The 16,006-nt window shown below is 36.6% G+C and overlaps 1 protein-coding gene across 2 annotated transcripts in view; it reads right to left on the bottom strand.

Annotated features, from left to right (window-relative positions):
* The window catches only part of LOC134542336 (uncharacterized), a 178,061-nt gene that overhangs the window by 152,296 nt on the left and 9,759 nt on the right, over positions 1-16,006 (bottom strand). For both annotated transcript variants that reach the window (XM_063386486.1, XM_063386487.1), the window contains 3 exons: positions 8,777-8,963; positions 3,005-3,098; positions 296-437 (listed from right to left, as the gene is read on the bottom strand). In XM_063386486.1, coding sequence (XP_063242556.1) covers positions 296-437; positions 3,005-3,098; positions 8,777-8,963 — 423 coding nt within the window. The remainder of the gene's footprint in view (positions 1-295; positions 438-3,004; positions 3,099-8,776; positions 8,964-16,006) is intronic.

Genomic DNA, 16,006 nt, shown 5'->3' with positions numbered 1-16,006 from the left:
TTTGTGCATGGCACAATACATGTTATTCCTTCGAGTAATTAACAAACACAAAATTCAAGTATGGCCTCAAATTACAGAAAAATTTGAGTAAAAGGTGCCTACAGAACTATATAAACAGGTGTAGAGAATGGATGAAATAATTGTACTTTTATCGTGGGTATGGTTTTTTCAAGTATCGGTTGGGAACGATTACCTATATTGCAAATACATAAAATCTGGAATATTGGCCGACACCGATACTAAAAGGATTACGTGTATTGGTAAGCACAGTTTGCTGCTTGAGGGGGCTAGTGACCTGAGGGTGCAGGGTGACGGAAGTGGGCACGTCCCAGCAGCACAGGGCTCATGCCGTGCAGGTTGTAGTCCACCATGAACTGCAGCAGGAAGGGCAGGTGAGCCTCGTGAGGCTGAAGGGGATGGCCCAGTACTGCGCCGCTCTGAAACATGCAATGCCAATGACACACACCCTCTTGTGCAATCGAAAATAAAGGAGTTTCTAAGGACCCAGTTACTTCATCCCCTTCACCCCTATCAAGAGGTAATATATCAAAATACCTCAAGAAAAAAACCAATGTTAAATGAAAAAAAAAAAAACTTCCATTGGTTATTTCAATTCTCACAGATAAGACCCTATTGTCCAGAATTTACTCTGTAACACATACCTTACCCAAGCATAGTGCCTATCTGAAATTTGTAACTATGTATAACATTTAATTTGATCACTAATTACATTTACTTTAAAAGTTCAAAGTAAGACAGTAGAACACCCATTTGAAGTATAAAGCTGAGACACGAAAAACAAATTCAAAATAATTTTTAATACATAAAATCTAATTGAGTGTCCCAAAATTCGTCAATTGTACTGCTCATGCACAAAGCATTGTTTGCTGCCAAGTTGGAAAAAAATATAATAAAAACATCTGTTTTTATGCATTACTTGAATGCTTTAAGTCTTTATTAAGGAGCTTTTAAGGCTTCTTAGTGAAATTTACCAACTTTGCACACAACATTTGATTAGAACGACTCGACTCATCTCGGCGTTTTACTATTGGCACGCTTTAGCATCAGACCCAGATTACTTTCCCAGCAACTAGTTCTGATGGTCCGATGAGTCTACACGACAACGTTGTTGAAAGTTGTGTCTTTTGAGAGTACGTGTACCATTTTAATGATTATGTTTATAAGTTTTACACTTGTATTTAAAGCCAAGAATGATGCATAATAATTGAAACAAGTAGTGCGCTACAATCTCTGCACAGCCCAAGGAGACACCGCAAACACACCACCTGACTGGCAGACACAAGTTTGCAAAATTTAACAACTACTTTTTGCACTTGGTGAACATTTTTACTAACCCCCTTTACCAAAATCACCGTGCAGTGAGCGCAATTGACTCAAAGAAATCAAAACCATATTTAAGAGGTCAAACAAGACTAGCAAATGAAAGTGCAGATTTCCAGAAAACCTTTATTATGAATGCAAATCAATGATAATATAATAAACTTTTTACAAATAAAAAACACTATTACTTGGATTTGATCCAGTCAAACCTAGTTAGTTGCACAATGTTTTGCAAATCCGCTAAAATGAGCCACATGATGCCGTCACTTCCACACTGCAAAAGTGTCATAAAAATATATTTATAGTTAATCTTTTCCTCAATATTTTAAATCGTAGCACCTTACTGAATGAGAAGGTTCGTACCAAGATAAAAACTTTAATGGCTTAGCATAAAAAAGTCAAATCTACAGAACCATTTTTTCTCACTACAATATATGCTACAGCAAGATAGAATGCTGCCATAAAATGACTATGAAGCATGCGCAAGAGTATTTAATACTTTTTTTATTCCTTTGACATTAAAATTTACCATATTCAATTTCCAAAGAAAAGTTAAAATAGTAAAGACTGTGGCATTAAAGAATAACTATTTTGAGATATACCAAGTCATTAAACTTTTTGATTTATTTTTCGAATAATTATGGTATAATTTTAATTTAAAACTGTTAATTACTTTAAAAAAGAATTAGTGCCCAGTTAAAATGATCAATATCACTATGAAGAAACAAAACATTGGCAGCACCCCAACTCCAGACGTGAAATTGTCTGCTTCTAAAAGCTCATATGATTTGTGTGAGCCACAGCCCCGCATATCCTTTTTGCACAGTACTTGAACTGACAAGGCTACGTAACTGCCCATAACCACACAGGGAAGACGCAGCCACGTGACCTCAGTTACCAATCACAACACACCTCTTTATGTACGAGTACACATCAGTACACAAGTTACATCAAACTCACATCAAGGCATTTCTATAAAAAAACAACCACACAATTACAAAGTTCACTTCTGATTGGCTGACACAAAACCCTAATACATGTACAGCTTCCCGTAGGAGCTAACACCTGCCGACTTTCCCATCATAAGACATACATGCAGAAAGCACCACAAAGTCTCTGCAACTTATAAAATGTCTGGAAAATTGGCGCCACCATCTCGTGCACTTGTCTCTCGTTCTTCTTTTCCCAAAAAAATACCCATATTCTCATAACTTTATAAACACACAATGAAGTACACACATAAAATACATATATAAAATTATATTAAAATGAAATAAACTACTGCAAATTAAACTTACATTAATAGTATCCTAGTCAACTTGTTAAAATTAATAAAAACGTAGGTAGTAAAATAGCTTTTTCAAATGAATTAACTACGAAAGAGGAAATATTATAAAAATATTAATGAAAATAAAATACAAAACTAGATCACCATGACCGTGTACATACACATTCAGCTGATGTATTACTATTACTACCTTACTGGAAAAAAAAATTGTGTCATAAAAATACTTTGTACACTTTAGGAAGGGCAGTGGACTGCAATGCCACAACATTTAGTAGTACAGTTACATATTTGAATGTCAAATAAAGCATATGGTAGTTTATGCTTGTTTCATGGTTTCATCATCAGAGGTGCATGCCATATGAAAACAGTACCAACCTGCAGCAGTTCCGCAGCCCTCTTCACCATCGCTGGATTGTACAGGGACACCTTCAGAAACTGCTGCTCTGAGCTGTGGTAGCCATAGAATGGTCTGCAAACAGCACAGATGCATTCTCAGCTTCTGCCAATAACTCATGTGCTCTCATTTCACACACTTCACCCGTAACTCCCGACATGTAGAGACTGATGACAAGACTGCATTTGCAGCAGGAAGATCAAAATAAATATTTGTTTATGATGGTTTTTTTTTTTTTTAATTTTTGTCACTGTGTTATTGTTTTTTTTTTATGTAACATCTAGTCCAATATCTTTGTGCTAACCTGTACACACAAAAAAAGATCTAACAGATGCAATAAAATTAATTAATCTATCTAGTTCCTAGTGATTAACTTACTGTCCTTCAAATTCCTGTTAAGAGAAGTGCAATTGCCTGCCTGCGAATACAGAGAGAAGTATTCTTTGAACGCAGATATTTTGTATTAGGTTGAGATATTCAGAACATCATGATGGGTAAGCAATAACAGCATAAAAATAGCATTTGAAATTAATACATACTCATATATGTACAAACACGTTATCATTAAAGTTTATAATTATATAATGACAGAGTAGAAATAAAGTGTAGTGTCTAAAATGTTTCAAAACGCACTTCATAAGTCAGGACAAGATTATAATGGTGTATTGCTATACAACCAAAATAACACCGAAAAGCATGTGAAAGGACAGGATAAATTAATTGCAAGTTAACACATCATGTAGCTACGAAATGCATGTTTATCACTGATTTAAGTAGCATTTAACCAAATAAATAATTAAAATCATAATAAAAGTAATCTATTAATGTTTAAAATTTAAGTAATGTGATTATTTTTAAAAAATACATTGTACCAAAGTATGACTCAGAATAATTAATTCAATTTATTTTATTGTGTATCTCTTACTGAATCACTTTTAAACCACAAATGTTCACTAATTTTTTTATAGTTCTGAATGAATCTGTTTTAGACCAATTTATTATCAATTATTTTATAAAAAATGCAGCATATAAATTTTACCACTATTTTGGTGGTGTAAGTATAACAAAAATCTTTTATAATAATAATAATAATAAAAATAACACCTAAACCCCCTGCTTTAAAAATGAAATTGGACTAACAATAAATGAATAAAATCTTGCCTTTACTCATGAGCCATTATGTATAGAACTTACACATTAATAGTATTAATACACTGTAAAATACTTCAAAACACAAGTGCTAACATCTAAACTAGTCTAGATGTTTCTGTCTCTTACTAACACAGGGTGCAAAAATATTGTCTGTTATTTCGACACCACGGCGTCATGACCCTACCTTCATTTCATTCTTTAACTGGAAAGAAAAATTGTTGAATGTTCTAGAAATGTAAACAACTCATACCAAATGTAAAAATTACCACATTAACACAATATTCATACAAAATAAGAAACATAAAACTACATAAAAGCACAATCTAAATAAGTCACTAATAATAACCACATTATTACTAAAAACAACTTAAAACATTTACAAATTAAATATGCACTGTTAAAATAGGGCATCATTACTTTAAACTATATAGCCATTACTGAAAAACATTGCAACTTACAAAATACTTTGAAAAGTTGGGTGGGCAGGGGTCCTGCAATGCTAAAAAATATAGAAGCATGAAAAGGTATGTTTTATGCCTTTTCATATCAAAATTTTAGGTACATATTTAATTACAAAAATTAAATCATAGCAATGATTTTAAAAATCAAAAACTGCTGGAACAAATCCCCTTTAAGAGTAATGAAATTTTTCAAAGGTTGATTAAAAGTAAGTTATATAAATTAGCATCAATCAGTGTAGGTGAAGCAAGCAAGCAGGCTTCATGACTGCAGGGAAATTCAGCATCTTACACACAGAAACAACACTTTTTATGCTCCTTCCAGCATCAATTTAAAAATAAAATCCACATTCATATGCCACTGTACAAGTTGCCTCAACATTTACGAGAAACTTGCTTTTTCAAACAGAGAGCACCATAAAGAATAGCTAAAGTCTTCTGAACTGAATATTTGTTTCATTCTGTTAATAAACAGCTGTGTTATAATCAATGTAAAAATGTACTCATAGTAATCGTAAATAAATTTCTGAGCATTTTTCTCACCTTCTCTTTTTTAAATTCGGAAATTGCTGACCAGCTACACTCCCGGCGAAACCAATGTCAATTCCAGAAAATAGATAAGAAATGTTCTAGTTTATTGAATGTTTCATAGGTCATTGCATTTTTGCAAAAAATTATGCCATATTTTTGTGCAACTTTGTTCAAACAAAAAAAAATCCATTGAATGCAATAAACTATACTAAAATAAAACATTTTCTTGCTAACATGATGCTAGTGGGATGTTTCCTATAAAAACTTTTGAAACTTTGGGTGGTAATATATTTTTAGCCTAGTTTCAATTACTTCATGACCTACAATAAAAACAATGTCAAAGTAAAAAAAAGTACTGCACTCATTTCACAGCCATTGTAAACCTATTACATCACCCTTTTTTATCATATAGAGATCCAGTTCTTTGTTCTTTGCTTCTTTATACGTATTTCCCAAGCTAAGTGTAGAAAGATACTGAGCATTCGATTTCACATCCAGATATTTAGAACCTGATACCTTCCAGAATCAAAACCAACTCCCCTTACATACTGATTGAGATTAAGTGCTTCCTGTTTAAAGCACAAGTAATTATCCTGCCACCTTTTGGCAGTCTTTGTGGAAGATGGAATATCCTCCGATCACTTAATTTGATTAATATCAATTAGTAAAGAGCAGAAATTAATTACTTCTTATTCAGCACCATTCTGCATTCTACATTAGGAACACAAAACACATTGTTAAGTCTGATACAGTTACTAAGGCATACTGCAAGGTTAAACTCTGTTAGTGAATCCTAATTTAGGTCTATCACCGGTTTACTGAAATGTGTAAGATTAGAGGAAATTTTCAAAGCTATAACCTTTGATGTAGGTAGTCACTAATCTAGAAAGTTTAGGTTTGCAAACAGGGACGGATCTAGTGCGGGGCAGTCTATCCCGAACATGAGCCGATAAATTTATCAGACAAATATTGTTACGAACGTGAGCAAGGCCACAACACATGCAGGTGCAGAGCTGGCTGGCGGCTGCCGCAACACGATATGCACCGCGCGCGCCGGGAAGATTACAAGGATTGTAGCTTTTCCCCCTCCTCCCCTCCACTCACCGCGCGGCGCCCTGCCTTTGACACGTAACTGACACCTGACAGTTGCGGAGTTACGCGAGCCGCCGACACATGTTTCGAGAGATTTCTGCCGTCGAGTCGGCGCAGAATGACGTGACTGGCCCCAGACGCACTCGTGAGTTCTAGAAATGGCGGCTGATATATAAGAGCCTCAGAGTCAGAAGGAGCAGTGGAGTTGAGAGAGAGTTCAGTGGAGTCGGTAGTTTTCCCGCGGCGGAGTTTCCGGGCGATAAAGCGACGGAGTCCCTGGACGAAGGTTCCAGGGCGAAGAGTTCAGTTCCGGGCGATAGTGTCGCGGGCACGGCGGAGTTCCGAGCGAGGTGTAGAGTGGGATCTCGGCGAAGGCAAGTACGACGGCGGCGGCGGAGTGCAGCAACGGGGTCCTGCGACGGAGGACCACGAGGGGTGCTGCGGCGAGAGTTGCGGCCCAGCGAGTTGTGCGGTGTGTAAAAACGAGTGATGGGAAGCAACATTTTTAAGTACAATTGATTAATTTTCATTTTTAGATTATTTGCTAGTAATGTAAATAGTGGCAACAAATAAAAATGTGTGTGTAATAAAATCTTTAATTGGGCTATCCTTTACGAACCCGGTAAATCGTAACAATATGTATAGGATTTGGGTAATACAAAAGTAAAAGTCAGTTTAGTTTTTGTACTTTGTCCAATAATTATTCAAAATTGTAAAATAACAATGAAACAATTAAAACTTTGATACACACACAACAAACACATACATACAACCAACACACACACAACAAACACACACATGTATATATAGAACTTTGAACACTATTATGTCTATAAATACAGTAAGTGAAATAAAACATACACTTAAATACTTGAAAGTACAAAATGTTTGATAAAATTTAACTTAAAATTTCTCATAAGGTGTATACAGATGAAAATAAATTATACCGGCTAGGTTTCTTGCTGTAACAGGGGCTAAGGCACTAAGAATTTCTGCCCTGGGCAAAGGAGAGCAGAGATCCATCCCTATGAGCAAAATAGGCTAATAAATGTACACAGAAATTGTATGTAGAGGTTGTTATCTTTCCTGTAGCAGCTCGTCAAGAGATGCCAAAGGAGAAATGGATTAGAGAAATGGGTTAGGTTTACTTGCGAACAAACTTAAACAGTTTGGTGTAATACACTTTTTTATTAGAACAAAATTTACAGATGACACAAATGTAAACTTGGCACTTTAGGTAGCCGTGAACAGCCGTCGCGAAGTATCGCTTAACAGGATACGACTTGCAAGACTCTGTAAACAGAAGGAGTATTTATAAATACTAAACAAACGAACAGCTCTCCTTACTCAAAGCACACAACATAAACACGCAGTTTAAATGAATTTAAATTATGCTTTAACACTCTCACACTGGTGATATTAATTTGTCCAGTCGATATTTACAAACACTTTATATTAATTTACAAGTAGGGATTAGACGTGACAACGTTTAACTCTACGGGCGCACCTTGTGCGGCGACTCGCTCGCTTGTCACTCGCTGAGCGAGTGACTCCAAAAACGAAAGTCTGCCCTCAGCCCTCCCGACCTCCAGGGGGTATTTGCCTTCATCTGATGACTCTAAATTTGAAGAGCAGCTTTCCACAATTTACTCGCCGAGCGAGTCCCTACTCGCTCACGGCGAGTACTGTTAGCGAGTCTTTGCGTCTGAGGCTAAGTCCGTCTCTTCCTAAGTCCCAAACCACAAAAATATTTTGAAGTTCGACTTACAGTGGTAGATATATTCTAAGTCCCACCTCGACCTCAGGCATCACAACAGTCTCGGGAAGCGTGGTTGAAACAGCTGGGAAGACGTCCACGAGACGTCCCTGGTGTAGAGTTGTTGGATCTCGGCTCTCCCTCGTAGTTGGTCTTGTTTCGTGGCGGTCCCAGAATCTTCTAAGTCCTGACTCGTCCTCGGGCGTCGTGTTGTCGAGTGACGTAGCGGATGGTGGCAGCGTGACATTGTCTTGATATCTTCTGAGCGGTGGTATAAGCTTTTGCCTCTGGCCGCCCGCCAGGCACCTTCTGCTTGATTCTTATCAGGCGACCCCTATTTATACTCCGAGGAAAAGAAAATGACATCATTCGTATCCAATCGCGGACCTCGGCGGATGACCGAATCAGCGCCCAATAGCCGTTCGCTTACCAGTTACTAAGCACGTGGCCACCAGCGATTCTCTTGTAGAAATAGGAGTTGTCAATACCTGAATGTTATACAACCCTCTTGACTTGAACGTTTCGCAGATGTCCTGGTTAGGTAGGGGCACCTACCATAACAAGGTATTGCCAACATTTCATAGCAGTACAATCATATGTAACTGCAAACCAGGCTGATAATTATAAAAATTAAAACTGACATTTCTCAAGTTTTCTGCTATCACAAAAATCTAATTTTTACAATCTTTGTGATTAATGAATTCTCTAAATTTACCCATTTTGCACTATGAAAAAAAACCTTGACCAGGACGGCTGGTACGTACATGGCAGGGACGAGCGACACGTGATACACGTGCTGGGTGGTGGCGGCACTGCATCCCAGGGAGACATTGAGGGCCTTGTCAAGCGCAGATGCCAGCTTGTACGCCAGCCTTTCCGGCGGCTCCCCGCCCACACATGGCACGTACAGGTAAGGGAACACTCCGTGCACATGGAGACACGCCTTTTCCCCTGCACACACACACGGCAATACATCACCGTCACAGCATGAGAGAATGGGCAAATGAAAGTAGCTGCTTATAGACATTAAAAAAGATAAATAAACTAAATAAATGTTATCTGCATCTGTAATTTATACTATGTTATTTTCTGAAGTTGTACTGAAATATATAATATTGAAATTAATAAAATAATTGTTGCTGTCAGTATAATGAATTACTTTTCTTTTGTTTTTTATTAGAGTGCCAAATATGCAAAATTTTAAGTACCTAGTCATTTATTTAATTGGTTTTGTTGGTTGACTTGAGATGTCAAAACTAATATTTTTAAAGTTGAATAGTTAGAGCCTGAACCTTGGATCAAAAATGGTAAAATTTGATACTACTGTACAAAACTGAAAACTTCTCTAGATGCTTATGAGAATAGTCGTGGTAGGTAATCAAACATTTCATAATGATTTTACAAAGCTGTTACTGTATGAATTTTTTGTGATAGGTATGTATTTAATGTATCAAAAAATGCATGGTGTAGGTATCGTATAAATTCTCAACAAATGTTAATGTGTGGGAAAGCCATGCCTTCATAATGACTCAGGAATAGTTGAGTTTTGATGTGTAGTTTTTTTATGTTATTTTACTGTGCCATCAGTAACGTAAATTTTTTGTGAAGGAAATGTTTTTGTAGTGAGGCTTTGTGTGTGCAATTTTAGGTGGTCATAACTTAAATGAAGTGTTGGTCAGGTCAATTGGGTGACAGTTAAATACGTGAAATCATTCAAACATATGGATTCTCGCAAAATTAAGTTTTATTTATCTTGAATGAATACTTGAAGACACAGAAGTTGTGAAGGGCATTGACTTAGAAGAAAATTAAGGCATTCATCAAAGTAAAATACAGTAAATCTGATTAAAATTGAACGAGATTGCATCCTTAATTAAATTTCAATAGCAATTTCAATCTGTTTTTCTTAAAACTTTATCAGTTTCAATGCACTTTACACTCCCATTTTCCTACCATTTATAGCACTTCACCTTATACCTTTTTGTGGGATAGTCAAGCAAAATTAGTAGTAGGCTATGTAATCAAAACCACAATTTTCATTATTTTTTCACAATGTGCCACTAATTTTCACATTTACCAGAGAACTTCTCTCCTTCACTCTCCAATTTAAGTTATTGAACTTTCACTTCATTTTGTTGTTTACCAAAGTGCTAAAAACACAAAATGGCAGGTGAAGACCTGCTTTAAGGGGATTGGTGCACCAGCATCGTATTAAAAAAAAACAATATATTTGTTGATGATTCAGCTGCTAGAGAAGATTTGAACCATTCTGGTGTAAAATTTATTTTTTTATTTTTTTATTTTAATTAAGTAATTGCTGATTTTCGGGAATTTTTTAAATTCAAGCTTTATTAATAAACTATAAAGAATTCAGTGGTAAAACTTTCGCAGATAAATTTTCAGACACGGGAGATATGACTGTGACCATTATTTTATCTGTAATCATTATTAATTTAACGTATTTACAATTTGAATTTTAATAAATGAGCTGCTACGAAATTGCGTGATATTCATTTGCGAATTTAATAACATTCGCGTTTTCATTTGTAATTCAAACGCCAACATATCTGTCGGCTGAATGATTGACTTTATTTTAGTCTTTAGCTTATTGCAGTCGGACCTAAAGTAAAAATGTAGCTGTAGAAGTTTGAGCAGCGTGCAAGCTCGGATACGAGAAATTATGGAGCGCGCTGGACAGTAGTGACACCTTGCGACAGTTTCCCCAACTGTTTGCAGCCAGTGTTTTCTCTCGTTCCCACCCAGCCACAGCTGTCTGCTGTTTACGAAGGGGAGACGGGATTTCGCACGAAACTGATATGAAGGTCAACGTATTCATTTTCAGTAGATAAGAGAACGTGTTTGGTCTATCTCGGCGTATAATTGAATGGTTATTCCCTGTTATTATTTAGCACAGTGATTTAGCCAGATGTTTTTTGTTGTAAGCGTGAGATTTATTCAGGAATAAAATGCCAAAGAAACCTCCACCAAGCAGAGTACACAAAAGAACAAAACTATCGAAAGCCATTATAGCGCTTAGAAATAAGAATAAAGAAAGATAAAGAGATTATTTTATTATAGCTTTTTTAACATACATTTATTTTTCAGAGTTGCGTATGTACAACGCGATGGACGCGATGCGACAACAAAAAGATGTGTAAAATTGTAAACATGCTTTTTTTTTTTTCAGCAATGCGTGAACCATTCATAAACTATACTCAACATGTATCCGTATAATTACGTTTGAATTTTTTTTTATGACAGGCATCAATGTTAAAAAGTTTATTAAGTAGCAGAAAACACTCAACATAGTCTCACACAAAATCAGTTTAAGTACATGAATGCAGTTTTAAGAAGTAAGCTACGTAAATAATAGTTAAACATTTTTTAATATCTGCTGGTAACGTTTCCAAAGTATCAGCTTCGCCTTCATTCACGAACAATATTCGTGGCCTTATTTATTTATTTTGCTGGCGTTTCGTTGGTGACTGTTAGGACTGCAAAATTAGTAAACATTTTTCACCCTATCCTGAGTTAAATCTAAGTGTGCGCGGTTAGATGAGGACCTAGATGTGTCTCATGCTTACGCCTTTACACTCTACTCATGCGGGTATTAACCATGCGCGTAAGGGCGCGTTGCCAATGACCTGTACGATAGTCTCAATAATCCTCTACGGACTCGAAAAATGTCACCTGCTCATTGGCTACTTGACTTGTGACAACTGTTTGTTGTAATGCCTGTGATTCATCGTTGATTTTGTTGAGGAGTTTTCAGTGATTCAGATCCTCCCATTTAACTGTAGCCGAATTGAAGAAGCAGTAGAAATGTTACATGCTTGAATTCATAGCGAATGGAAACCACAAATATTTACTGATGTAGTGGTTGGTAAAAAAAAATATTATTCGTATCGCGTCCATCGCTTCGCGCCATGTTGGCTCCTATATTATTATGGATTTACAAAATATAACGATTCATTTACGACACTTAAGATAAGGTGTGTAGGATTTTAAGAATTCACTTGAATTGATATTTAAGAACATATTTCAGGATAACTTGTGAAGACGCTCGTACAGACGGCACCGGTTGTGATGAGTCATTGTTACCAGAGCAGGTGTACACGAAGTGGCATGTGAAACCTCAACACAACTCGAAAATCAGTACCGTAAACCGGGGTAACTTTGGGACTGGGGGTGTAAATTTGGGACAGTGAGTAATTTCTGGCTTTAGGATTTCCTGTCAAGGCAATGTATTTAGAAGTGGTACGCAATCACCGCTTCTATATTCGCTGGTATGTGCTACTATCTCATGGCATTTATTTGAAGCTGTAGTTGCACTGGTGGGATAGAGGCAGTGGATTTGTTTTCAACCACATGTTTATATTTTTGTTTTTGTGTAAACTTTCGTACGCACTTTAAAAACGGCAAATACTTCACGAAAGACAGGTATGTATTTGAAGAAGTACAAGCCTTGACATCCATTTAATGTGATGCTAATGTTTTTGATACTTGCATTTTATTTTATAACCTCAAAATAGTAAATTTTCATCACTTGGTGGGGTAACTTTGGGACTGTCCCAAAGTTGCCCCAAAGTTGGCGTAATATGTTTTACTGCATTTTTTCTTCATATTTTTCAGAATAAAGCGACCAACCATGCCAATAAATCCCGAACGTGCTCTTGGTACACGGCCATATAAAAATTACACAGAGGAAAACTTGAATGAAGCCTTGCAAGCTGTACGGAACAAAACATTGTCGATTCGCAAAGCTTCAACAAAATATGGTATTCCAAAAAACACTTTGCACCTAAAAAACCAGGAAAAGTATTTTAAAGCTGTCGACTGAGCTCCTGTTTTCACAAATGAAGAGTAGTTGCAATTTGTAAGTCACATTGTAGCCGTGTCTAACTATGGATTTCCTGTGGATATCCTGCTCAGACTGTTTGCTTATCAGACAACACTGCGACACAGTGTGCCGCAAACTGTATTGTCATCATAGCAGTTGCGGGCCTCGTGGTCCGTATGCCAGAACAAAGCATCGAACCAAGGGCCCGCGAAGAGTTCCAGGCCGCGGATTGCCGCCCACTACCTCTTGTTTTAAAATAGAGTTTATGTGTGGATGTCTGTGAAAATATGATGCTGAGTTACTTCTATAGTGTTGTTTAACTTGTATCCTTTGGTGGGGGCGGTCGGGGCTTTAAAAACCTACCCCCTGCTGAGGGCTATTTGTGGATAAGAAAGTGGGGAGGGAGGGAGAAAAAAAAAAAAGGAATGAGCTTTAGAAACGGGTTTGAGTCACAATGTGAGCAGTTTCAGTCATACTGCCTGCCCGGTGCTCTAGTTGCCAGAGTTAACAGTTCCTGTGGATATGTTTGACCTTCAATGTGTTGTCAAGTCCTACCTGGACCGCTGTGGAAGAAAGGAGCTACGATTTTAAAACAATTTACCAGGAAATGATTGGGCGGAAGGGTTCATGCGACGGCACAAAGCAATATTAACTCAGAGAACAGCAAAAAAATTTCTTACTCTAGAGCAGCAACAGAAGAAAAGGTTGTGAATAAGTTTTTTGATAATTTGTAAAAGGAGCTGATAGGAATTCCAAAAGTGAATATTTGGAATTACGACGAAACAAATCTTGTAGACAATTCTGGAACCAGAAAAATCATCACGAAGAGGGGAATTAAGTACCCTGAGAGCAGGGGTGCAACAATTAAATTTCCAAAGGAGGGGGCAATATAACTTTTTATAAAGAATCATCGATCCCCCGTATTGAAGCGGGGGGTCCAGGGGTCCTCCCCCGGGAAAATTTGTATTTCAAGGTGGAAAATGGTGCTATTTAAGCAGTTTTATTATCTAAAAATTGATTACACAGCACTTTCTTTGCCCCCGTTTGCCCCCATTTCAAGGTTTCAGAGGGGGGGCAAAATACCCTTGCCTCCCCCTGTTGTTGCGCTCCTGCCTGAGAGGATACAAAATTTGTCTAAAGCGTGCACATCTATAATTGTTTGTGGAAATGCAGCAGGGGATGTAGCACCACCTTATGTAAACTATAAGGCGGAGAAGATTTGGACAACTTGGACTGAAAACGGACCCTCGGGTACTCGATACAATAGAACTAAATCTGGTTGGTTTGATGGGCATGCTTTTGAAGACTGGTTTACATCTTTAATGTTGCCTGTTCTAAACTACCAGGAAGGTATGGTAATTCCAGACTGAATTTTACTCTGAAATAATAAAAGTTTCCTAACTACAAGTGATTTTTGCTGCAAACGTAGATCAAAATCTTCCAGGATGCGATTTGCTTAGGTAAAAATGTTATTATGATTGACTCTTTAATTTCTAAATTATAAATAAATAACAACAATAGAACTTCCCAGAAAGTTGTGATAAACTGACGATATTGCGCGAGTAGCAGACCCGTACGTGACTACAGAGAAAGGCTATTTTCCTTGACCGTTAAGATTTCTGGGACGAACACCCTCTCACAGCTAGGGTCATAAAATACGGTCAAACTCTTGCAAAAACATCCACCACCGCTCTTTGCCACTAGCAATTTAACGAAGTCAGCTAGGCGCAGCACTCCAATAAATTAACTTAGAAAAAAAAATACTAAATATGTAATTCTATCAATACATTTTACAACACAACTTATGTTTTATTTATTTTCTGAAAAAAAATTATATTATCATACGAATTATGTTATAAAAGTGACAAAACTCAATAAGTAAATTTACGGTGTATCGTTTTTTTCAATTGTTATGTAGTAAACTAATTTTATACAATTAAATATATATTTTTTATAATATAGGCTACATTAAAATTTTGCATAGTTCTGATCGAAAATAATATAATGTATTAGAAATAAAAAATAATTATATTTTTTGGTATTAAAATAATTTTTAATAATAAAATTCGAACACACATATATAAAACTAGAGGTCCTCTAGAATTTTTATTTACAAGTTCCAAGCAGAAATTGTTTAGCTATTGTTAATTTTATTGTATCAAAAATCATTCATATAAGAAAAAAGAATATGTATATCTCAATAGATGTAACATGAATACACCCTATCATATGCATTAAATATATTTTAAGTAATCCTTAAATAAGACCAAGTTTATTGAGTGTCGCAGTACGCAGCGTGTTTCAAAGCACGCCGGCCGTGAAAGATCAGTACGGCCGCAGTACACTGCAACGCTCGGGCAGCTTTAATGAGGCAACTAATTATGCTAGACTCTTTATAAATATACTATCTTAAAGCTAAAAGTATAATTATAAACATTTATTTAGACATTTTATCGCATTGGGCTCTTCAAATCGGTGTAAATCGTATTTTTATCTGGGTGGCAAAGATTAAAAAAAATATGTCGTGAATTAATCTCTTTATATCATATCTTAAATATTAAAAATTTAATTTTTTCTTACATTAATGGGTGAATTACAGTTTCTCGATTATTTTGGTAAGTTTACGGACAGTCAAAATTAAAAACTGTATAAATGGGTAGCATTTTAATGTTTTTAATTTGCTGTCACCTAGGACTTGAATGCAAATTTTCGGTTATAACGCACAAGGTCTACAGCGGTAAACTTTCGGTATGTTATTAAGCACAGTCAACTCTACCAGAGTACAAAAATCTGGAGTAAAACGAAAGTCTACACGGGGAAGGGCGGCTACCTGATCCGAGAATGAAGGATAGGGCGAGATGGGAAGCGAAGATAAGAGCTGGTTATCGCGGTTCGCTTTCCTTCCGTGTTGCAGAGAGAGAAAGGCGATATTGTGGAAGACCTTCGAAAGATTCCCGCTAGATGGCAGGCCTCAGAGCTGCAACATTCGACAACCTCCTCTCACAGAAGCTCTCTCGCCACTAACTTGCCAAATCTCACCCGCTAGCTTATATACGTGCTGGCTGGCCTTACAGTAGTAATAAACAAGCATTTATGAAATACTTAAGCTCATTTCCAACAAATTCTGACGAATGACTGTTTTTTGTCCTGCACC

Source organism: Bacillus rossius, assembly GCF_032445375.1.
Source record: "Bacillus rossius redtenbacheri isolate Brsri chromosome 4 unlocalized genomic scaffold, Brsri_v3 Brsri_v3_scf4_2, whole genome shotgun sequence".
Taxonomy (NCBI): domain Eukaryota; kingdom Metazoa; phylum Arthropoda; class Insecta; order Phasmatodea; family Bacillidae; genus Bacillus; species Bacillus rossius.
The sequence above is the reverse complement of the archived record's forward strand: the minus strand, read 5'-3'. Positions and strand labels throughout refer to the sequence as shown.